Raw genomic sequence first — 25,906 nt, forward strand, 5'->3', positions numbered from 1 at the left:
CTGTGGGGAGCTCTCTTGTGCGCTGTGGGATATTGAACACGCATCCCTGGCCTCTACCCACTAGATACCAGTAGCATCTTCGAATTATGACAACCAAAAATATCTCTAGACATTACCCAATATTCCCTAGGAGGATGGGAAAGAGGGGTATTAAAAAAGAGTCAACAGGGTTTACCTAAAATTTTATTTTCAGCTCTCCTCTCTTATAGTTTGACTTAATATTTTCTTTTCATACATTTGCTCTGTCATCTGTCAATAAATATTTTTATACTGAATCAACAAAAAAGAAAGGCCTTTAATTGTCTATGACTGATTTATGCCTCCAGGAGAGGATCTTTTACCAGTGAATTTTCCTGCAATGTGATTTAAGTTTTAGTTTTTCTTAATATTCTTCAAAAAGTAGATAGGAGTTTTTAATCCCTATTCATTACAGTAAAGTGACAAAAAAAAGAAAGGGGTGTGTGTGTGAAATTAACATTCAGAAAATCACTATTCAGAGAGTTATCCTCCTGTGACTGGAAAAGTTAGTCTAATCATCAGGGCTCATGTATAATAATTACCTCAATATCTCAATATCTTCTCCTTTGAAAAATCTAACTTTCTACTTGCAATAATGAAAACCAGAATAAAGAATTTAGAAGCATTCTAAATAAAAATTACAGTTATCCATGTTCAATGAAAGTCTTTAAATGTGTCTATAGAAAGCCAGATATCACGTCCTATTGCTCATTGCAGGACATGCCAAGAGTTAATAAAATGTAGTTTTTGATAATATCTCTTCATTATTAGTTACAAAATATATTTCTTACTTTTTATTGAATGGGACTTCTAACAAAGCTTGTGAGCCTTCTAAAGCATGTTGTTTGATTTTATGAAAACTTACAAAGAAGAATAGTTCACAACTTCAATACTCTTCTGTCTCATGAGACATTTTATAAAAAGAAAAAAGGTAACTGAAAAAACAACAACAACAAAAAACTGCAAATTCTCAGCTGATAAAGGTCTCATACCCTTCACAGCATTTTCTTCCTTCTTTGGCCCAAAGATTTCTCTTCTTGATGGAGTTCCTTGACAAACTATTCATTTTCTAAGTGTTTTTTGTTTTTTCTTTTCAAAATTAAGTGTTATTACCTCTTCTTGGACCACAGTGCTAGACCAAAAGTTATGTATTAAAGGCACAATGTCATTTTCTTCTACATTTTCCTAAGTAACTAAAACAAAGCCAGAAACACTGAGAGATGAGCCATTAGTTCACTAACCCCTTGGCCTGAGGTGGTAAGCATTAGGATTCATGATGTCCATGTTCCTGAGAAATCATACCCAGGGACTTATTAGAAAGATGAAATTTGTCAACTTATGCTGTTAATCTCTACCAAATCAGAATGAAATTTCTAGTTTTATACTACTTTTATACTCCCTACTTTTATACTCTGCTTACAAAACGAACTATTCCGGGTGCATAGGAGATACCCAATAAACCATTCTTTAACAAAAGTCAGTGAAATTGAGAGATCTCACACTTTTTTGTGATTAACAGTGCTAAACATAGCTGTGAAACTTGGAAATGTAACATATGGTTCCCTAAGAGTTGAGGGCAGAAGAGAGCACAAGAGTAGCATGTCAGCTGTGTTTCAATTACATGCAAGAAAACCAAATAGAGATTCCACAGTGCAATCATATTTCTTTCAAGAGTACCCTGGTGTCAGCTAAAGTGGTTATCTCCATACCCAAGATAATCTGCCTATGCAGTTGGCAACCTTGCTGTTTTTAATTACTATGTATGCTTGTTGGAGGGCTATAAATATGCCTCCTGGCTCTACAGTTCTACAGAAGCCTGTATAAAAAACAGAGATGAGTTCCACCCTGCCTTTCTGAATCAGATGGCTAGAGCTATGCTAATTCAATTGCTTCCTTTTTTTTTTTTTAAGTTTCTATATTGGATTAGCAGGTGATGATATCAGAATGCAGCAATATAATTCAGTTTCATTCTTTGTTTATTTGGGTCTTCACCAGCAGATGTAGTTGGTAATAAAAATACATTTCAGTCTTCATCAAGTTCAGTTAGTCTCCAAGAAAAAATAATCAAATTTATAAGATGTCCGTGTGACAGTTCAGAAATGTAAAGGCAATATGATAAAATCAAATTCAAACTCATTCATTTTCTAAGGCATTAATCCATAACAATCAAAATGTTTCAAGATTCTCTTTTATTTTACTTTACTTTCTCTTTTTATTAAAATGTAGTTTTAATAGGGATCCTAGCAAATATTTTGGGTCAGAGAGTTGATATTAAATAAGTGTGGTTCTTTCCACACATCTCTATCCCCCATCTGCCTCAAAATGAGAAAAAAGCATCAATGCCTTTTTGCAAATTTCAGTCACAGACAATCTCTCCTAACACTACACCTAGTGGAGAGGTGCGGTGTGATGTAATGGGCTCCGTCTCTGTTGTCTGACTAACATAGAAGACACTTACTGCTTATTGTGACATCAGGCCAGTTATTTGTCCCCTCTAAACCTCCATGTTTTCATCTGTAGTGTGAGAAAAGACAGGGCCTTGCAATTTACAGTTGCTATGGGTACCAAAAGAGATGAAAACTCCATGAAGTGGGAATTATATTTGTTTTGCTTATTGTATATATCCAGCACCTACACGAGTACCTGGCATATAACAGATACTCAATATGTATTCTGTCAAATGAATAAATGTATGAAGTGACTTTACTCCATTGGAATGATGTATTTTCCTGAGTAAATCACATGAGAACAAAACATAACTAACTGATAGGTATTTAATTTTCAATTGAGTACATTATTGATACAATAGTGGTGCCCCTACCTTCCTGTGGTGACAATGATTGAGATCACACTCCACATTTTTCTAGTTACCACGCTGTGTTAACTTTTGAGTAGTTATAATATTTTACTAGTTTGAGAGTATGATATTCTTTCAAGTTAAACAGTTCCTTATTTGCGTCTTTTTGTCATCCAGTCATAGTTTACGATTGCTTTACAGTTACTAAAGTTTAAGTCATTTTTAAGTATTTTATGGAACTGAAAGGAATAAACTGAATTCCTATGCAGCATGGTTGCTCATATAAACAGACATCAAATATGTCCTTTTCATACAGAAATTAATAAAACAGAAAAGTAATCAGAACATATGGAAAAGCACCAAGTGTGCCTCTGTCTGATGCTCATAAGCACTTAGTATGTTAGCATCTCTTCTCCTTCTCTATAGAAATCTATAAAATAATCCTTAAAATCAATAAGATCATGGATGTTCTCAAATTATGTTAAAATACATTGTTTCTGAAATTAACACATTTCACATCAGACATTTTTATTATGGTAGTTATAATACTATTCAAAAGCATTGTAATTACACCTATATAGTCCCATAGTCTCTACTGCTCTGTGGTTGGTTGGTACATGGTATTAAAAGATTTTATTCTCCAGGGTGTAATACATTGTATTTGGTCAACATTTCAGAAATAACTGAACAAAAATAATCTGAATCCATGCAAATCATGATTTCCTAGTCAAGTTGGGTCAAAAAATAAAACAAGTGATTATGCAAACACACACGCATATATAACACACAGACACAGACAACAGTGTGGTGATAGCCAGGGGTACAGGGGGTGGGCAGGTGGAGGTGGGCAACAGGGGGATAAAGGGACAGAAAGAGGCTTTGCTTAGGGCGATGGGCACATGATACAGTGTGTAGATGATGCATTTTTGAGTGGTACACTTGAAACCTATATGGTTTTGTGAACTTCACCCCAATAGATGCAATTAAACAAATAAAAATGAGTATGGAAAAATCAGTCTAAAGAAACGAGAACTCTAATTTTGTGTGTATGTGTGTGTCTGTAATTTATATATGTGGGTAAACACAAACATATAATTATATTTAGACTAAACTTCAAGTAAATAATAGCTTTGGCAATGTTAACTACCATACTAACATAATGAATGTTGAGCTAACTAGTTATTTTACTTACAATGAAAATAGTTTGAATTAATTAGTGTAGTAAGAATCAGCAAATTCATTATGGATTGGAAGTAAATAATATCAAATATTTCACAGGGCATTAACAGTGGGAACAAAGAAAGCAGAAAGATACACCTTGATTTGCTCACAAACTAAAATATTAATAGACAAGTTTCTTATTTAAAAAAAATAAATTGTTACATTATGGGAATTGAAGATGTTCATATTTTTACTTCATAAAGGTTGAAAATATAACACATGATTTAAGAGATCATATGAGAAGGCTTTAACATTAAAGGAAAGAAAAAACTTAACATGGGACCTACTTGTTGATATAAATCATCTATTGCTGGATCAAGCATAGCATACAGTTTGTAAACAAGAAAGTCATTTTGTTCACACACTGAAAATATTATCTGTCACTTAAATGCTCTAGATACAGAGGAAAAAAATGTGCTTGTAAGGAAATACAAGACTAAAAATGTTGTTAGAAAAACACTGTCACCTTGAATTATTCTGACGAGTACCGTACTGATAGTTAGAAAAACCAAGTAGCTCTGAAAAACCCCCTCTCTATTGTACATATGTGTATGATCATTTATTTTAAAATAGTTAAAATGAGCTTGAACAGGACTGTGGTAACACTGACAAATTCTAGGTCAATCCATAGGTAGGCTGTTGATTTTAAACAGACATTTTTTAAAATATGTTTTTATTGATTTCAGAGAGAGAGAGGAAGGGAGAGGGATAGAGACACAGAAACATCCATGAGGGAGAAGCATCAATCAGCTGCCTCCTGCACGCCCCCGACTGGGGGTTGAGCCCGCAACCCGGGCATGTGCCCTGACCGGGAATCGAACTGTGACCTCTTGGTTCATGGATCGACGCTCAACCACTGAGCCACACTGGCGGGGCCAGAAATGTTTTTCATAAAAATAAAAGTATTTGAAAATCTAGTGGATTGACAGAAATATATCTGGAGAATATGGTGTAGTATGTTTGTCACATGCCAAAAATTGAGATAAGCATTATGTACACATGCCATTTTAAGGAGGCAGTATTCACAGGTTTAAACATTTTGAATTACACTTCGTCCCATGACCACATCAAAATTACAACCAAATTATAGAACAACTATCATTGAGAACAACCTGAAGACTAGTGGTACAGAAATCCTGTAACTAAGGATATAAAGAAGGAGCCACGTGGAGACTGATAGTAGGGGCAGAGACACAGAACAGCGTGGCAATTAAAAATTAGGAGGGATATTTCCACAGCAGAGGTTCCGCCTGAGGAGTGAGAAGTCCCAGCCTCGCACTAGGCCATCGGCTCGGAGCACCAGTGCTGGGAAGAGGAGTTCCCATAATACCTGGCTGTGAAACCCAGTGGGGATTGCATCTGAGATGGAGGGCTGCTGGAGGCCTAGGTGCTTAAAGGGGTTGCACACATACTCACTCACAAACTCACTCACTCTACTATCCAGTGCAGGTGCAGCAGCTCAAAAAGCATCAGGGACATATGGTAGGAACTAAACTATCACCAGGGTGAGTGCTAGAGGGGCAGGAGTCTGGTTGCTCTCTCCAGGGACAGAAGTGTGGGCTGGCACCATTATTCCTTTGTTGAGAGCTCTTCCCACCAAGCTGGAAGAGTGATAAATCTGTGCGTTCCATTAACCTGGTTAATATTATTCATCCCACCCTGGTGATTCCCTGAGACCCTGCAACACTCACTTACACACCAGTCCAAGGCTCTTCCAGCAGCCCCTTTATACAGGTGGCCTGCCTCGGCCAGTGTTGCAGAATTTTTTCCAAATCTCTCAAGGATTCACAAATCCCAAACAGGCAGTGGCTAGTCTCAGCATGTATTGTAGCACTTGCTATGCTGCCCCAAGCCCAGCACAAGTGCTGACAGGAAACAACTTGCGTTGTAACACCCACCAGGTGGCCCTAAGCCTGGCATAAGCTGTGGGCAGTCTTGGCATGAAACAGAGTTTCAAATAAGTGACCACAAGCCCAGCTCAAATGGTGGCTGGCCTTATCTCACATAATTGTGCCTACCAAAGTGTCCCAGGTGTGACACTAATGGCAGCCAGACTAAGTTTGCAGTGTAGCCTCTCACAAGCTCCTCTAAGCCCAGCACAATCAGGAACTGATCACAGATCACTTTGTAGCTCCTATCAAGATGCCCCAAGCCCACCGAAAGTGCTGACTAACCTTGGCCTGCACTTGAGCCCCTCCCAAGAGGCTCTAGAACCTATACACCTAGTGGCTGGTTTCAGACCACACCAGAGCAGTACCCTTCCAGCTCCACAAATGACACATCCAAAGAGAGGACTCACCAGCACAAGACCACTCCATGTGGTCAGCCCCCATGCAATAGGACATGGCTATATTACAGCCAGCCCTCATGCACTCAGCCTGAGAGTCAATATCATCAAATGACATGCCAGGAGGAAAAGAGGCCCAATTGTAACAGAAGGACATACACAACATTCAAAAGGGACAACCCTGAAGCACCCGGCTCAGGTGACACGGAAGACTTTGCCACTGGGCCTCGCAGGGTACCTACTATATAGGTTACCCTACAAGGACTGTGATATGTAGCAAATATACCTAACACATGGGGGAAAAACAACCAAAAAAACAAGGAGGTCAGCTAAAGTGAGGAAACAAAGAAATATGTCCCAAATGAAAGAACAGAACTTTAAAAAAAAGAAAAAGAAAAAAAAAAAGAAAAAAACTAAACAAAATGGAGATGAGCAATCTACCAGATATAGAGTCCAATATACTGGTTATAAGGATGCCTAATAAACTTAGGGGAAAAATAGATGTACTCAGTGAGAACCTCAACAAAGAGACAGAAAACATAAAAAAGTGCAGTTAGAAATAAAGAATACAATCATTGAAAGAAAACACTAGAGAAAATAATCAACAGCAATTAGATGAAATAAAGGATAAAATCCGTGATCTGGAAGTCAAGGTAGTAGAAAACATTCAGACAGAGCAACAAAAAGAAAAAATAAATTTAAATAAATGAGGATAGTTTATTGTCCTCTGGAACCACAAGTATACCAACATTTACATCATAAGGGTATCAGAGGAGAAGAGAAAAAAGAACAAGGAATTGAAACCCTGTTTGAAGAAATAATGATGGAAAACTACCCAAACCTGGCAAAGGAAATAGACATGAAATTCCAGGAAGTGCAACAATATGAATCCAAAGAGGACGAAAACAAAACACATCATAATTAAAATACCAAAGGTTAAAGAGAATCCGAAAAGCAACAAGAAAAAAACAGTATGTACAAAGCAGCTCCCACAGGACTGTCAGCTGATTTCTCAACAGAAACTTTGAAGGCGGGAAGGAATTAGCATGAAATATTCAACGTGATAAAAAGCAAAGACTTACAACCATGATTATCCCACAGAACAAGTCAATCATTTAGAGCTGAAGAACAGGTAAAGAGTGTACCAGGCAAGCAAAAGCTGAAGGAATCCATCACCAATAAACTATTATACAAGAAATATTAAAGCAACTTCTTTAAGAAGAGAAGATCAAAAACATAAATATGAAAACACAGAAAACAACTGTTAGTAAAAGCAGTAAATCAACCAACTATAAAGCTAGTACAAAGGTTAAAAAATAAAAGTAGGGAGATCATGTGTAATTACAATAATAAATTAAGGGATACACATGCATTCAAAAGAAGTAAAAATATGACAAAAACATAAATGTTGAGTGATATAGTAAATTGAAGTTATTGTAGAATGTGTTCAAACTTAAGCAACCATCAACTTAAATAGACTACTATAAACATAGCTTGGTAATATGAAACATATGGTAACCACAAACTGAGAATCTACAAGTGATTTATAAGAAATGAAGAGAAAAGAATACAAATACAAAACTGTAGAAAGTCACCGGCATACAAGAGAAGAGAACAAGAGAATTAAAAACAAGCAAACAAACAAAAATAAACAAAGAACTACAAAAGAATCAGAAAACAATAAAATTTCAATGACTATACACATATCAATAATTACTATAGAGTAAAAATGTAAGTAGACTAAATGCTCCAATCAAAAGACACAGTTTGGCTGAATTGATTTAAAAAACAAAATCCTTACATATGCTGCCTATAAGAGACCCAATTCATATAGAAAGACACACACAGACTAAAAGTAAAGGGATGGAAAAAAGATATTTCATGCAAATGAAGACAAACAAACAAAAAGCTGGGATAGTGATACTTATATCAGACTAAACAGACATCAAAACAAAGGCTATAACAAGTAACAAAAAAGGACATTTCAAAATGTTGATGGGGTCAATCCAACAAGAGGATATAACTATTATAAATATTTACACATCCAATGTAGGAGCACCGAAATATATAAAGCTAATATTAGCAGACATAAAGGGAGAAATTGCCAATCAGACAATAACAACAGAGGACATTAACACACCACTGACATCAATGGATAGATCATATAGACAGAAATTAAAAAGGAAACATTGGCCCTAAATGACAAATTAGACAATATGAAATTAATTTATATTTTATAACATTGTACCCCCCAAAAATATAGATTCCTTTCAAGTACACATTAAATATTTCCCAGGATAGACCACATGTTAAGTCACAAAACAAGTTTCAATAAATTTAGGATTGAAATTATATCAAGTATCTCCTCTGATCACAATGGTATGAAACGAAATCAATTATACGAAGAAAACAGAAAAACACAAAACACATGGAGGCTAAATAACATGCTACTAAAGAATTAATAGATTAATAATATCAAGGAAGAAATCAAAAGATACCTGAGACAAATGAAAATAAAAACATGACACAAATCTGTGGAACACAGCAAAAGCAGTCCTAAAAGGGAAATTAATAGTAATACAGTCCTACCTCAAAAAACAAGAAAAAACTCAAACAATCTAACCTAACACCTAAAGGAATTAGGAAAGGAAGAACAAACAAAGCTCATATGTAGAAGGAAAAAAATAATGATCTTAGTGGAAATAAACAAAGAGGAGTCTAAAAAAACAATACAAGAGACTAATGAAACTGAGAACTGCTGGCTCTTTGGAAAGATAAACCAAACTGATGAACCTTTAACCAGACACATCAAGAAAAAACAGGGAGTGCCCAAATAAATAATATCAGAAAGGAACGAGGAGAGGTGACAACTGACATCACAGAAATCCAAAGGAGTATAAGAAAGTACTACAAAAAATCATATGCTAACAAACTGGACAACCTGGAAGAAATGGATGAATTCCTAGAAACATACAGTCTTCCAAGAACGAATCAAGAAGAAACAGAAAATCTGAACAGACATTTAACTATTAGCAAAATAAAATCAGTAATCAAAAAACTCTCAATAAACAACAATCCTAGTCCAGATGGCTTCACAGGTGAATTTTACCAAACATTCAAAGATAAATTAACACCTATGCTTCTCAAACTAATCCAAAAAATTAAAGAGGAAGGGAGGTCCCCAAGTTCATAGCATAAGGCCAGCATTAGCCTGATACCAAAACCAGACAGACACATTACAAAAAGAAAATTATAGGCCAATATTCCTGATGAACAGAGTTGCAAAAACCCTCAACAAAACATTACCAAACCAAATTCACCAATACATTAAAAAAATGATTACCATGATCAAGTGGGCTTTATTCCTGGGATTCAAGGTTGGTTCAATTCTGTAAAACAATTAACATGATATACAACATAAACAAAGAATAAAATAATATTATCATATCAATAGATGCAGAAAAAGCATTTGACTAAACTCAACATCCATTTACAAAAATACTTTCAGCAAAGTGGGGATAGAGGGAACACACCTCAACATAATAAAAGCCATCTACAACAAACTCACAGCTAAATTATACGAAACCATGAAAAGGTGAAAGCTTTTTCTTTAAGATTAGGAACAAGACAAGGGTGCCCACTTTCACCACTTTTATTCAACATAGTATTGTAAGTCCTGGCTATAGCAATCAGACGAGAAAAGGAAATAAAAGGCATCCAAGAAGAAAAGAAAATGATAAAATAATCATTGCTTACAGATGACATAAAACTACATTTAGAGTACCCTAAAGATTCCACCAAAAAACTATTGGAACTGATAAATGAATTCAGTAAAGCAGCAGGGTAGAAAATTAACATTCTTTTTATACGCCAAGATTGAATATAAGAAAGACTTTAAAGTTAAGAAAACAGCCCCATTTATAATTGCATCAAAAAGTATAAAATACCTAAAATTAAAATTTAACCAAAGAGGTAAAAGACCTTTACTCAGTAAACTATAAGATATTGAAGAAAAAATTAAAGAGCATATAAAGAAATGAAAGCATATATTGTGCTCATAGATAGGAAGAATTAACAAAGAATTAATCAAAATGGATTAGCAAAGAATTAATTGAAATGGATTAAATACTTAAGTGTAAGATCTGAAATTAAAATTCCTTGAAAAAAAATAGGCAGTAAACTCTTTGATATCACTCTTAGCAATATTTTTTGTGTCTCCTAGGGCAAGGAATATAAGAGAAAAGTAAACAAATGGGACTACATCAAACAAGTGCACAGCGAAGGAAACTATCACAAAAAGAAAAGACAATCTATTGAATGGGAGAAGACATTCATCAGTGATGCATCAGATAAGGGTTAATATCCAACACATATAAAGAACTGATACAATTCAACATCAAACAACAACAACAACAAAAATCTGATTAAAAATGGACAGATTTGAATAGACATTTCTCTAAAGAGGACACACAGATGGCCAACAGACATATGAAAAGATGCTCAACATCACTAATTATCAGGGAAATGCAAATGAAAACCACAGTGAGATATTACTTCACACCCGTGAGCACGGCTATCATTAATAAATCAACAAATAAGTGTTGGCAAGGATGTGGAGAAAAAATAACCCTGGGGCACTGTTGGTGGGATTACAAATTGGTGCAGCCACTGTGGAAAACAGTATGGAGCCTCCTGAAAAAATTAAAAATAGAACCTAGCAATTCCACTTCTGGGTATTTATCTGAAAAAACCCAAATCATCAATTCAAAGAGATATATGCACCCATATGTTCTTTGCAGCATTATTTACAATAGCCAATATATGGAAGCAGCGTAAGTACCCAGTGATAGATGAATTGAAAGTAATGTGGTACATATATACAACGGAATGTTATTCAGCCATTAAAAAATTGAAATCTTGCCATTTGTGACATTATAGATAAAACTAGAGGGTATTATACTGTTAAGTAAGGCAGACTGAAAAAGACAAATACCATATGATTTCACTTATATGTGGGATCTAAAAAATAAAATCAGCAAACTCTTAAATATAGAGAATAAATTGATGATTACCAGATGGGAGGGGGTTTGGAAGCATGGGTGAAAATGGTGAAAGGATTAAGAAGTGCAAATTGCCAGCTATAAAAACAGCCCCGGGATGTAAAGTACAGCATAGGGTGTATAGCCAATGATACTGTAATAACTACACACGGTGTCGGGTGTGTACCAGACTTATTGGGGTGATTACTTCGTAAGTTATGTCTAATCATTACATTGTACACCTGCAACTAATATAATATTGTATTTCAACTGCAATTAAAAATTTAAAGATAAATAAATCAATAAATAAATCCTGGCTCTGCCACGTACCAGCTGTTTGACTTGCAGCAATCTGCCTATGTAATTTGTGAGGATTAAATTAGATCACACCTCCAAAGCTTTTGGGAACAGTATCTGGCACAAAACAAGTGGCCAATAAATTTTGTTTCTACTATAAAAAAAAAAAAAAAAAGTGAATTAGATTTTTCTGAAAAACTGTTATGGACTTAAAGGATTTTTATGTTGGCATATTTACCACATAATGATTTTTCACATTTTAGTTAAAACCAGATTATTTTAGAGACAAAAAGTGATACAATTGAAACCATTTTTCATGGTTTTCCCACTTCTAGGCATATAGTTGGCTGATTCCTCCCTAACTCCTTGGCATTTGTTAGCTGTGACCATTTAACTTACTTTATTTGACCAATGAAATGGGAAGAGAACTGTTACGTGCCACTTTTGGATGAAAATTTAAGAAGCACTGTGTAATCTGTCACTCTCTTTGCCTGGAGAAGCCAGGGAATATGTGAAGGGTGGGGCAGGGAACATGAAACTTGTTTTTTTCTTCATATGAACAAGCTAAAAGAGAATAAATATCTCTATAGGTTATGGGACTGATGTGAGTAAAGGCACTGAGACTAGAGGGTGGAAATAAGTCTGTTTGTGGAACAGCAGAAGAACAGGTAAATCACCCTGCAAATACTGGGCTCAGTTTTTCTTGAATGTGTTTTATGGAATTTTTTTTACTGTACATCTGATACATACCCAAGTAGAAGAAAATGAAATATAAAAAAAATAGAGATTTTACATATATAATCCTACATCCAAAATACCTTATGGCCAGCCATTTTATATTCAATTAAATATAAAATAATGTATATAGTATAATTGAAAGAAGAAAAGATAAAGAACATATTCTATTCCAATTAGCCAAATGAAATATTGTTCCATAGGAGCAATTTTATATAAAATTTATATAAATAGAAAATGGAAACAAAACATAGATTTATAACTTTAAATACTGTATAGTTTTATCTATTATCAAGTTCCTTTTGTTAAAAGATAACATTTAAATATCTGGCTCTTCTCCAATGTAGTATTATTATAGTTTACATACAGAAAATCTTTCCCAATTCACTCACAACGTCCTTGATCTTCGAAAACTGCAATTTCTGAAAACTTGCCTTAAGTGAAAAATATAAAAAAAGGAAACACAAAGAATCTCCAAGTAAAGCAATATTCTATCTCTCGCTTCAAACTGTGTTTTGAAAGATTTGAAACACAGGAAGAGTAACAAAAAAAAAACTGCAATCTCAGGTCACCCAAGCTTTCTCTTATACAGCATCATCTCATTTACAATGAAAGGAAAATGAAAGCTGGGGACATGAGGTTTCCCATTCCATCCAACAGACTCTCATCCTCAGAATGAACGGTGGGAGGAGTTAAAGTAACCAACACCTCCAGGGCAAAGAAAACAAGGAAGGTAAACCTCATCTAATCATGTCGATGTGAAAACTGGATCTCCAGGAAAACAAACTAATAATCTTTGCTTAGAGAAGGGTCTTCGTCTATGGAAATTTTAATAGCAAGTCCCTGGTGAAGGACTGATTTGAGTAAATACGCGTATAATCTGTGGACTCATGAGCATAGCTCCCTGAAAAATGTCACACTGATTGGATATCAAATAGAAATGTTTCAGGGATGAATCATTCCTCCTACTGTGTGAGGCAACCCACAAAACCTCACTTGGAGATGTGATTTATTACTCTGGATCAGAAAGCAGATGTTCAGTGAGGAGAAAAGAGCTAGAAGAGCTGCCTTCAACCCTGCAGACCTGTCCCTCTTTCATCGGAGCTTGACTGCCAGAACTTTGAAAAATTAGTAAAGCTTGGTATTGGGGTAAGATCTATGATTTGTGTGAGTCTGATTTAAGAATCTGATCCTTTGTGTGAGCTCACCACATATTGAATATTTTTTCATTAAAAACGAACAATAAATTTTCAAAGTATGTATCACATTTTGCTACTAGAAGCTTTTTGTTTTTTAAATTAAATTAATGCAAAGAGCAGGGGATTTTTGTATTCTGAAGATTACATTCTGATAAAACATTAGAAAAGCAATAATATATAGTATGTGTGTATGCATATAAAATTTTACTCCTATTGTATTTGTATTACTGAAGTGCATAAGGTAGTTTTCAAGAGACTAGTCATTGATTTTCAGGAAACTAATCTTAAAATGTATGTATTCTCAAACAGTTAGATGATAGAGATCTCCAAAAACATAAATCATAAAACAAAGCTGTATAAAAACTGTACTAATAATATAAATGAAACTCTAAATCTACATTAACATAGTAACTTCTTAAACATATACACGCCATGACATATATAAAATTAAAACCTGTGTAGCACATTCATTGCCAAATGAAGTTACGTGCTTTTTCATGTTTACTCGATTATTCTTAGTGGGAAAAAAAAGTACACATAAAACGTTTTCCAGGTCAGAAATCGTGCCAGCCTTATGAAGAAGAAACTTCTGTCAAGAGCCTGAGTAGAAAGGCCATATATTTATTTATTCTCCCTGATCATTATATTCAAAATGTATTAGTACACAAGCCTTCCAGATTTTTCCGCAAAGTTTAAGCAATTGGCTATTCTTTCTTAAAAGGTACAGGAACCCTTCATCTCGAGTCATTTTTATTTTTATTTTTTATTAAACACTTAAAAAAAAAACTAAACTGAACCTTAGTGGGAATTATGGCAATGATGACTTTACCCTTGCTGCAATACCTGTTTCTCTCCATCAGAATTCACTTAGCTTTCATTTATTATTCTTCCCAGAAGTCAGGAAGCTCTTTTCTTTTCCTCCCTAGGAATGCTCATGCTACCTACAAATTCCTCCTCCTTATCAGATTCCTTTTTGAAAAACCTAACTTTAAAATGAGAGTTTTTTCATTTCATACATGAGTGTGTAATCTGATCATAATGTTTGTAAATTACGGATGCAATGAATAGCTTTCAGATATTAAGAACAGTAACTAAATATATTTTATTATTACTTGAGCCTCCTGGTCATAAAACTCCTATAGATGCATAAATATGCAGCATTCAAACAGAAAACAAGGAAAAGCTTTCATAAAGTAGAGGTAAGAGAATACCCAATAGATATACTCAATGTTTAATTTGGGATAAAAAATAAGAAACGCTTACACCTCTTTTGCCCCCATTTTACAGCCTACCTTACTCTTCTCCATTGCAGTTATAGTATAAATGTATTATGCAAATTCAGACACTCAAGAGACATCACTTGCAAGACAAAGGACAATCTAACAGTTCTTAATGCTTATCAATGTCAAGAATATCACTTCTTTTCAATGGAAGATACATGTGTCAATCTATCCTTGACGTGTGATATCTTTCAACTACATATATCAAATGAAACTGGTATGTTTGAAAATATATGATATTGTTAACAGTTTTTTTAAAAGGTTCAGCATATCATAATGGGATTACTGTTACCAAACAACCACCACCACCAAAACACCAAGCAACACAGAGTTTTTTTAGTAAAAGTGACTATATATAAAAAATTAAGATAGGCTGAACTATATTTAGAGAGTCTTATAAGGACAAATAGGCACAAAATGCAACATGAAAAGTATCCCTTTGTTAAATTTAGACATTCCTGCCTCTGACAGCAGGTTAAATGTAAAAAAGGAAGTGCATTTTATTTTCTAAACAAACATTTAAAACAATATCAAATCCAGGTAATTATACAAAATTATGAAATTTTAAACACTTTAGCAAGGAGGTTTTCATGTGTCATAATGAAAATCATATGTGCATAATAATGTGCTTATTTTAGAGTTACTAAAAATATTTTAAAACAACTAAATATCATAAACCTAATCAAGAAGAACAAGTTGCTTATAGTTAAAAATATGATAAATAAAAACACTTAACTTGCATATATTTCAGGGCATTACAAATTAAATTTTCAGGATGATTTAGAATATAAATAAAATATGTGTTATTTGTTAAAATATCTAGCAAAAGTGTTCATGGTTTTCCTTCTAAGCACTTTTCTATATTTAAATAAATCATTCTCACTATCATAAAATTATTTCTTTAGCTCAGATATTATACATCTTAAACAGGCATTCACATAGTAAATCTTCATAATCACAATGATCTCTGGTCCATAATGCAGGTTTTAGAGACACTCAATCTTTAATAATATATAACACATATACAGTACATAATTATCTCTATATTTGCATTTGTAATATATGCATAATTTGCATTGAGTTCTGCAATTGTGCAATCCACCAGCATTCTGAAATCAAGAAATCAAAACAAAACCCTGACTTTTGACCTGGAATACCCGAGCACAACCTGTGACTCGGCATTTGTTAGAAAAGTTACATGAACTTGAGAAAGTCACTCAACCTCTTCAAATTTCTCTTTCTTACTTGGAAAATGAATATAATGAAGCTTGTCCATCTCTTACTTTTGTTAGTGATTGTTAGTATTTCAGACAACCTTGCAGGCCTAATGGTAACGCATATTGTATCCTCTCATCAATAAGTGCTAAAGTCGCACTATCTGCAACAGTCGGATACACTGTGATGCCTCTTTCTGCTTGGGGAATAATTATCAAGCTTAGTTTTATCACACCTTGAGATACAGTACAGTAATTACAACACTTCTTGTACATTTTTTCTAAAAACAATAACAACACCCCCATGTTTATCCCCGTATTTAATTCACATTTAATGTAATCAAATAAATACAAAACATTTTATAACTAAATGGACAGATTATATAATAAACATTGTGAGAAAATCTAAATATATTTCCCCATGAAAGTAAAATTAACCCATAAATTACATGTTCACTGATGCCCAAGTTCCAGTACAAAATAAATAGATAAATGAAAAAAAGAGGGGGGCTTCCAAGCCAAAAAATGGTATCTTGAGGTAGGTGTCTTTTTTTTTTTTTTTAAGTCTGTATTGACAGCTCCTGCTACATTGCTTTTGAGGCAAAAAATACCTTCTTTATTTACTTAATCTAGTTGCTAATACAAAGTTGCTGGTTTTTCCCCTTTGCATCCTGGTCAAAATACCTTTAATTGAATTCTTTTTTTGTTCTTCTTCAAAATGATAATGAACATTCAAGCTGATAAAAATCTTTACCAGGGAAGTGCTTTCTTGTAGGTGATGGAATTTCTTGCATTATCTACATTTAAAGGTTTCAAATGTAAAATAAGACAATAAAAAGAAACAAATACAAATAGGATAGAAGAATAAACTCTAGAAAACCATTAGAGTAACAGGTTTTTTTTTGTATATTGAATTATAAAAGAGTGCTTTAAGTGGCAAAGTCAACAAGGAGACATACAGTGTTTTCATGTAAATACATTTACAGTTTTATTTTAATACCATGGTTTATACCCAGCATTTGGTCATGCATATTACATGTTACATAATAATCCCAGTAATTTAAGGAATTCTATAACACAGTTCTGAATGTTACCACCATCAACCATGATTATTTCATTGCTTCTCTGCAAAACAGAGAACTCAGTAAAACCTACTTTCTGCTCCTTAGATCTAAGGCTGTTCCGCTTCCCTGTACCCTGCTCACAACACTGAGCCACGCTCTGGGCTCTGACACTTACCCTTGCAAAAAACTACAATGTTCAAAAGTGCCTCGTTGCTTCCTAGCCATTTGATAATTAAGTTGAACTATTACAGAAAGTCAATAGAGAGACAAATCAAAATCTGGTGTTGACGCCAAGTCCAGGAGGTAGGCTGCAATTTAAGACACGTTCAAGAAACTTCCCACAATGTAAGGTCCATATTCAATAACTTTCTTCACCTGTTTAGTGATACAGTGTTTTTGCTTTCTATAGTTAGAATAAGACTTGTCATTATTCCATTTGAAGACATGCTACTTTCATCTTTTTATCTTAATGCAAGAAAAAAATAGAGGTAATTTAGTTCTTCAGTAGAAACTGTCCCACTGGGATGGGGGAAACTAGAAGCTTTGTTTTCAAACTTACCCAACGTACACAGAATATGTGGTGAAATTAAATGAAGACTATAAGCACAGAGACAAATGATATGGATGAGACACTTGAACAAAAAATATGTACTGCCAAGTGGAATATTACATCCTAGAATAGTTGCACATAGAGATAATTTTTAAGTAAAAGTCTATTTTGTTTTAAAAGTACAATAAGGAAAAGGAGTATGTTAGTTAAAACTTTCATCAGTATTTTATGCTATTTTGTACAAATGCAAAATGGGTGAAATATTTGGAATGGAAACATTTCTGTCTTACATACTTTGAGAAATAGCTAACATATGGAATGGAAAATTGATTATATTCAACATTTAATATGTCACCGATTTGTGATATAGTCCTTATGGTCAAATACTGATTTAACCTAGGTGGAAATATGTAGTGGTTTAAATAAACCTTCAGTGCATGTAGGATTCCACAGGGCCTTGAAAAGAAGAAAAACAAAAATAAATAAATGAATGACATCAAATTAATAAAACAAAACAAAATGAAATTAAATATGAACATATAAAATGCTTAAACACTTAAATAAAAAACACAGACCAACATAAAATGTCTATTTATGATATTCTAAGTCAAAATTGGCTATTAAAATTTACTAAAAATATTTATATTAGTAATGCTTACAGGCTCCCAACTTCCAATTAATACGCTTTACTATCGAAGACAAAATGAAAGAGGGAAGTGAACTAAATTTTATTATTTCCTTGTTTTTGTAGAGGTGAAAATAACAGTTTTGCCCAACTCTTTCCTTTTTGTATTCTTTAAATAAAAAACTTCAGGAAAATTAAATAATTAAGTAATAAGTTTCACATGGCTCTCCTGATACTGTGATAAACCATATTTAATTACAATCCAAGGTCCTAAACACAAGGTCCCAACAGAATTTTCTCAATCTGCAGCTATTATTATTTTTAAATTTCCATACTTTATTGCAGTTTTAAGTGACAGGAAACTAAAATATTTAAAAGTATTTCATATTATATAAAAAAAAAACTCCAGTGTTAAGATAATGTAGATTAAAAAAATATATAGGATCCAAGAAGTAAAAAATATGGTACCTGCCCCAAGGAAGATAGAATTTATTTGGATAGATATAAATATAGAAAAGATGAGGCATACTACAAGATGATAGGTTGCATGTAGATAAACAGGATATATGTGCACATATGTGTATATTTATACATATATATTAATCTGTATCGAGAACTGATAATACATAGTACTGACAATTATGAAATAGTAGGTTATTTTGGACTGATAACTGAGTAAGTTCTATGATCTGAGAGATTACTCCCAGTTTGTATGGTAAAATCAAGGATATGAGATTGGAGGTTGGTCCAAAAAGAAAGATATATTATAGGGGAGGGTTTATTTAGATAAAATGGTTAAAAACAACAAAACAAACAAACCGAAACACTGAACAACCAAGACAAGATATAGCCATTTATGTTGGAGCAGCTTAACTGGAACAAAAGGTTTATGTTTAGGAACAGTAGAAACTAAAGTTGCATACACACAGAAGGGTATCATTTTAGCAGCCATGGACACTGGTTTGAGGAATGTGAATTTTATTATTTAAGCCTAGTGAGCCATTAAAAGAGAGAGCGTTTTAAATATCATGCAACGTAAGCTGTGTGGTGTTTTGCTTTATTTTTGCATATTGATTTGTGCTACGTCCTCAGAGCAGTCTTCCCTGATGAGTCTTTTCTAGGCACAAGATCTCCTCTTCACCTGACCCACCTCTTAATGTCATCTTTCTGCTTATTTCCATTATGGACCTTATCACTGTGAAATTCTCTTGTTTAGTTCTATCATTTCCAATTTATTGTTTGTCTTCACTAGAATATGAAGTTTATGGAGAAAGGCAACTTGTCTATCAGTCAGTGCTGCAATCTCAGTGCCTGGAACACCCTTATTTTTTGTATACACAAAAAGGGTGAAATATCTCATGACAAAAGTAACCACAGGGCTACTGCACATTATATACAGGTGCAATATGTATTTGCCAACCAAACATATTTATAAAAAATAGCCTGCAGAATCATCAAGACTAACGAAGATTTAAAAGAAGCCTGATGTTCAGTACCTGTTCCCCAAATGCTAGTTGAAACAATGTGAAAAGACAGAGGAAATGTATTTTTATATTTTACGTATTTTAGAAATTTGGAATCCTGCTTTCCACAAAACAGAGGTTGCCCCAGTGGCCTGACCCACAGCACAAACGTAAACTTAAGTCAGCCCACGCTTTGGGGAAACACCTCACTGTTTAGAAAACCTAACAAACCCAGTCACTATCCTCCAACGCGGCTTTGGCTAGCTCACCTTCCCCTGGGAAACGGCCTGCCAGGCTTGCCAGGCAACCTCTGAGCTCCTAGCCAATCGTGACCCACTTTGTGCCGCTGCTTCTAATGCTCCATAAAACTTGCTCTTGCCCAAGATTCCTCGGAAGAAGGCTCCACTGCTTGTAAGGCACTGTACTCCCCAATTCACGGATCACTTTTCCCTTGAATAAAGAACATCGAACTTGTTACTAAATTGTATACTTTTGTCATTTGACAGATTGGCAGTGAGGATGGAGTCTGATGAAACTTGCTGAAGATCCGGGGGTGGCTCCCAGACACAGGTGACGGTACCCACAGGGCCCTTTAGGTTTGCTGCCCCTCCAGGGTCGGCTGCAAGCTTCTCTCAGACCAATTTCCATTTATTTTGTGTTCTGAGCTCTTCGATGATACTGTTTGTTAGCTGGAAAATCGGGGTGTGAAAGACTCCAGATTTCCACAATGAGACTTAGAGGTTCTCCGGAACTGTGCATAGGCGGCCAGGCTCAGGAACTCTCTTGACTTAGAAAGCGCTGTTTCAACAAGGAAAAGTAATGGCTACCTCTCTGCCTAAAGAAAACACGGACACGCCTTTCAGAACTCCGGTCCTTTTTATGATCAAGAAATAAGGTGAAAACAATTGTATATCCCTAAAACACTGGCAAGAAATAACCACAGATAATTTAGAATTACAGTGGCCATTTTGGGGCTCTTATAACCTCGCCAAAGTTATGTGAAGAGACGGTGAAAGGAGAGGTTCGAACACTAAACAAGAAGAATGGGATAATTCCTTCGATTGGTATGCTCACGTGCAAGCTTCTGAGTCAAAAATTGTGTTTCTGAATGATTCATGGCAAGAAGTCACCATGCAGTTGAAAAAACAGAAATCTAAAAATTCAGAGAAGACACTTCACACCTTGACTCTAATTCCTACTGTACCCCATCCTCTCACTTCCCTTCTTCCTAACTACCCTGAGATTCTCAGCTCATGGTTGGAGCTCCCTTTCCATTCTGAAGATCTTATCACTCAATTCTTTTAAAACTAGGCCAAACAGAAAACCCTAATAAAGACAAGGATGCCCCTTGTAAATTTACTCTCCAAACCAAATCACTTTTACACCAGAGCCCAAGGCTGAATTATGAGTCATAGCAAAGATTTCCCTAACCCAAAGGAGGATCCTCAAAGACTTTACCAAGGATTTTAGAATCCTGATTAATGCTGATGACCCAGGATTCCCTGACCTATCCCAACTGATATAGATTCTGGTGGGTCCTGAAAATGGTTAGAGAGGCAGGCTGGATGAAACCTACAGAGGACCTTAGATCAGAAGCTCAAGCTACCGCCAGAGATGTTAGATGAGCTCACAAAATGGCTCAAGATTTTTTAAGGGCTACTCCCACAGTATTTCCACTAAGAATAAATTGGACACTTGTTCAATTTTGTACACAGAAAAAGGATGCATCAGTAGCAGATTTTAGAACAAGATTCGATCTCTTATTTCTGAGACACTCAGGTTTTACTGAAACAACTTCCTCAAATCAATTTGCCCTCAAGTACCTCTTTATGAGTGGCCTCTTCCCAGATCTCAGCCAGTATGATCGGCATAATAGACCTGAATGGGAAGTCATGAATTTGATGAAGTTTGTATTCTGGCTGAATGTTTTGAATGTATTTTAGAATCAGAAAAGAAAAGCCACAAAACCCACAGCCCTCCAGCTCCAAGGGTCTCAGCCAACAAACAAGCCACCTTATCATTTTAAACTTTAAGGGAGCTGACTTCAACAATCCTGGCCTTCAGGCCCATGTCACATCTCTGAACAGACAGGATATTGGAAAAGAAACTGTTCCCAAAGAAACATATGCCGAACCCATCTTCCATACTTTCAAAACAACCTCAATGATGGGGCTCCTAGGGAAATATACAAAACTGCTTTCTGTAGTCCCTCTAAATAAACACAGTGAAATTCAAATAAAAATAAATGAAGAAACATGTACAGCTTTAGTAGATACAGAAGTGACCTTTCCTATGCTGAATCCCACCTTTTTAAAGCAACACCCCTCCAAGTGAAAAAATATATAAACTAGTGGGGGTTTCAAATAAGACACAAGGAGACTACCTATTAAAATCAGCCCAGATGACTGACCCTCAGTCTAATCGCCTACAATTATACCTTTCGACTTTGTGGTCCAACCTTTGAATTTAATCAGCCAAAGTATTTTACCTAAATTACAAGGGCACAAATTTCACTCCCAATGGAGAAATAACCCTTGAATTCTCTGACCAGTCTGAATCAGAATTACTATGTGCCATACAATTTGCTATAGATGATATTGAAGATGAGTCACCCTATGAGACTCTGGAGTTATCTGAAGTTCCCCAGACTCTCTGGTAACTTCATTAACAGATAGTAGAGAATCAAGAGTGCTAAACCCATAAAAGTCTGAGCGGAATCTACCAAACCTTTGCCTAAATTGCCTCACTATCCACTAAAAGCAGAAACTGTGCAAGGGCTCACCCGCACTGTCAAATCTTTGATTTCCCAAAGTTGATTTCTCCCTTGCACCAACCAGCCCTTGTAGCACTCCTATTCTCCAAATTAAAAAGCCAAAGGGGCAAGGAGATGAGTTTTCCAAGATCTAGGGGCAATAAGTAAAATTATAATTCCTCATTTTCTGGGGGTACCCAAACCACACACCTTACTACCACAGTTTCTAACAAATCCTAAGTGATTCACAGTAGTAAACTTACGTTCAGCTCTCTTTAGCATCCCTGTGGTACCAAATAGACAATATTTATTTGTCTTTACATGGAACAGCTGCCAATATATTTGGACTGTAATGCTTCAGGAATTTACTGAAGTTCCCACCTATTTTTCCCAAGTCCTCTATCAACATCTAAGCACCTTATGATTGCCATAGGGGTCCTCAGTTTTACAACATGTTCTATCACTCAGGAAGCCTCTAAATTAGACTTAATATATAGGGTGGGACAAAAGTAGATTTATAGTTGTGAGTAATCGAAGAAGAGTTTATTCATGTATTATTATTTATTAATGTATTATTTTCCATACAAACAACGATAAACCTACTTTTGCCCCACTCCGTATTTACTCCAACAGCTGGCAAATAAATGCCACAAGGTCTCAAAGGAAAAAACTTCAGTTTTGCAAACAGGTTGTTCCTGGTTTAGGACATGACTTAAGCATTCAGGAGATTTCACTCTTTGCAAAGTATATGCAATTGATACTAAACTTTCCAAAATCTACCACACACCCACACCAAAAAAAAATCTAGTGGGCTTTTAGACCAAGCAGGATATTTACGGCTTTGGGTTCTTAATTTTTCCTTGGCAGCTTCCCCTTTTTATGGACTCACCAAAACTTCCACACCAGAACTCCTACCATGGAAAGAGAAGCATGAACAAGCATTTAATGACCTTAAACCAGCCCTCCCAAGTCCCCCAGCATTGGGCCTACCCAACTCGGACCAAGGTGAAGGACTGAGACCTACTGCATATCACAGTGTCACATGGTGCATCGCCTTCTATGTAAATGTGCCAGTGAGTCAATGTTTAGTAAACTATCAAAAAAAAAAAGTTAGACTCACTAGCTAGAGCTTAGCCAGACTGTCTTCAGGAGGTCTCAGCTGAAGCTACGTTAGCACAAGCCTCAGCACATCTGACCTTAGGAAATTGTATTTATCTCCAAACACCTTAGGCTGTTCAGAGTTTTCTAAATTCAGCTCCAACTCAACATCTTTCCTCAAGTAGACTCTTTACTTATGAGCTACTTTTATCTCCATCTACATACATCTTAAACACAACCTTAATCCTGCTACTTTACTTCCCTTCTCAGGTAAGGAAGGAGAACGTGACTGCGAGAAGGTTATTTTCCAATTAGTTCCCCATGTCTCGATTTAAAGAGTATTATCCAGATTCAGTTCTATATGTGGACAGGTCCTATACCAAAAATAAGCAGGGAAAATATCAAGTTGGTTATGCAGTCACTACTGAATATGAGTTTCCTGAATGAAGTCTTCTCTCACAATGCAATTCAGCACAATAGGTGGAATTATTTGCCTTGACCAGCACATGCATAATCATTAAAGGAAAATCAGTTAACACTGACACCCACAGCTGCTACGCCTCTGGTGCAGTATGTGGTTTTGGAATGTTATGAAAACAAAGGGGTTTTCTAACTTTAAGCGGCACTCCTATTAAAAATAGGAACAAGTAAAAGAACTTCTCTCTGACATTTTACTTCCCTCTAAAATTTAAGATAATTAAGACTGAGGCTCGAGCTAAAAGAACTAAGCCAGGCAGATTGACATTTTTTCATGTCAAAGCCACTGCATGCCAAGGTTGATGAAATCCACTGCAGAGTCCAAAGACCCATTAATTTTCTAACTCAACTTTTTACACCACAGGTCATCTTTTCACAACAAACTACTTCCCCTCCAGAAGAACAGCAATACTGGAAAGTAATTGTAAATTCAATGAAACCTCCAAGCTCTGGAGAGTCAAGAAGGCCACCGGGTTATTTCAGAGTCCCTCAAGGTGGCTGTAACCCCATACCTTATGTCCCAGAAAAAATAATGCAAATTAAGGGACGATATTGGTTGCAAAGTTGCTGCAGGGCTGCAACTAAAGTATTTCATTTGTGCAAGACCTGTAAAACTCATAATCCTGGTAAACCATCCATGTCTCAGGGGGAATAACTCGACCCCTGAAGAAACTACTTGAATACTTGCAACTGGATGCCATTCAATTGCTCTGGCACAAGGTTATCAATATGGACTAGTTATTGTTTGTTTATTTTATGGATGGGTTGAGGCCTTCCCCTATAGAAAGTTTGATGCCTTTTCTGTTGCAAAAACAGCAAATAGAAAAAAAAAACAGAAACACTTTTAGAACATGTTATCCCAACTTGAGATACCCAGAGAAATTTCCAGTGAGAAAAAGAGCCTATTTCACTGGACAAATTGTACAGAACTTCAATAAGATTATCCATACCAGGTGGAGATTCTCCATACCACTGTCCAAACCATCTTTAATCATCAAAAAATGTTGAAAGAACCAAAGTCATGCTCAAACTTAAACTACCAAAGTTTTCAGGATCCACAGAACTCACATGACCTAAAAATCTACCTTTAACCCTACTGACTATAGGGAGCACACCAAATGGAAATCACAAATTAACTCCTCATGAAATTATCACAGGAAGACTCATGTTCCTTGTGGTCAAACCTCATATTGACACTTCTCTCATTTATCCTGAAGTGATACAATATTGAAAATATTTAATGCATTTCACCAAGGTATATTTCCAACAGGTTGAGGAAGAGCTTCTAAACCCAGATTCCATTAATCTTCCTCCTTGCAACCTGAAATTTGGGCTTCACTGAAGAGACCAAAAATTAAAAAAAAAATACTCCTACCACCAACACAGAAGCCAAGCTTCAGGGATGGATGGGACCTTGGCTTCCACATCTCTCAAATAAAGAGGGCATGACCTGGTTCCTGGGCTTGCACTCTCACCACTAGCCTTTGTCTCACATAGACTATTTCCACCCAAGATGCCAAATCATAACTTCATACTTTAACCTCAAACGTAAAACCCATCCTTTTGCTCCTTCTTACCTTTATGTTGGCACTGGCCTCGAAAATTAGTGCTATCATCCATATGTCTCCTAGGACACTTCTAATGGGCTTATCCTTTCAGACTGCAGGATTCGTCCTTCAAAACTCTGATCTGTCCATGATGTTAAATACACCCTGGTCCTCCCTGTGCCCAATTTTTCTTCCACTCCCTATGTCACCATGAACTACAATCAACTCCCCTTAGAAGTTAAT

The 25,906-nt window shown here is 35.4% G+C and overlaps 1 protein-coding gene across 2 annotated transcripts in view; it reads right to left on the reverse strand.

Annotated features, from left to right (window-relative positions):
* The window catches only part of CCSER1 (coiled-coil serine rich protein 1), a 1,053,060-nt gene that overhangs the window by 463,088 nt on the left and 564,066 nt on the right, over positions 1-25,906 (reverse strand). The window contains exon 10 of one of the 2 annotated variants that reach the window (XM_087826567.1): positions 15,852-18,157. The exons of the other annotated variant lie outside the window; for it this stretch is intronic. Coding sequence (XP_087682693.1) covers positions 18,098-18,157 — 60 coding nt within the window. The 3' untranslated portion in view covers positions 15,852-18,097. Of the gene's footprint in view, positions 1-15,851; positions 18,158-25,906 lie in introns of those variants that run through there. 2 annotated transcript variants of the gene reach the window in all.

Source organism: Miniopterus natalensis, chromosome 1, assembly GCF_054644295.1.
Source record: "Miniopterus natalensis isolate mMinNat1 chromosome 1, mMinNat1.hap1, whole genome shotgun sequence".
NCBI lineage: Eukaryota > Metazoa > Chordata > Mammalia > Chiroptera > Miniopteridae > Miniopterus > Miniopterus natalensis.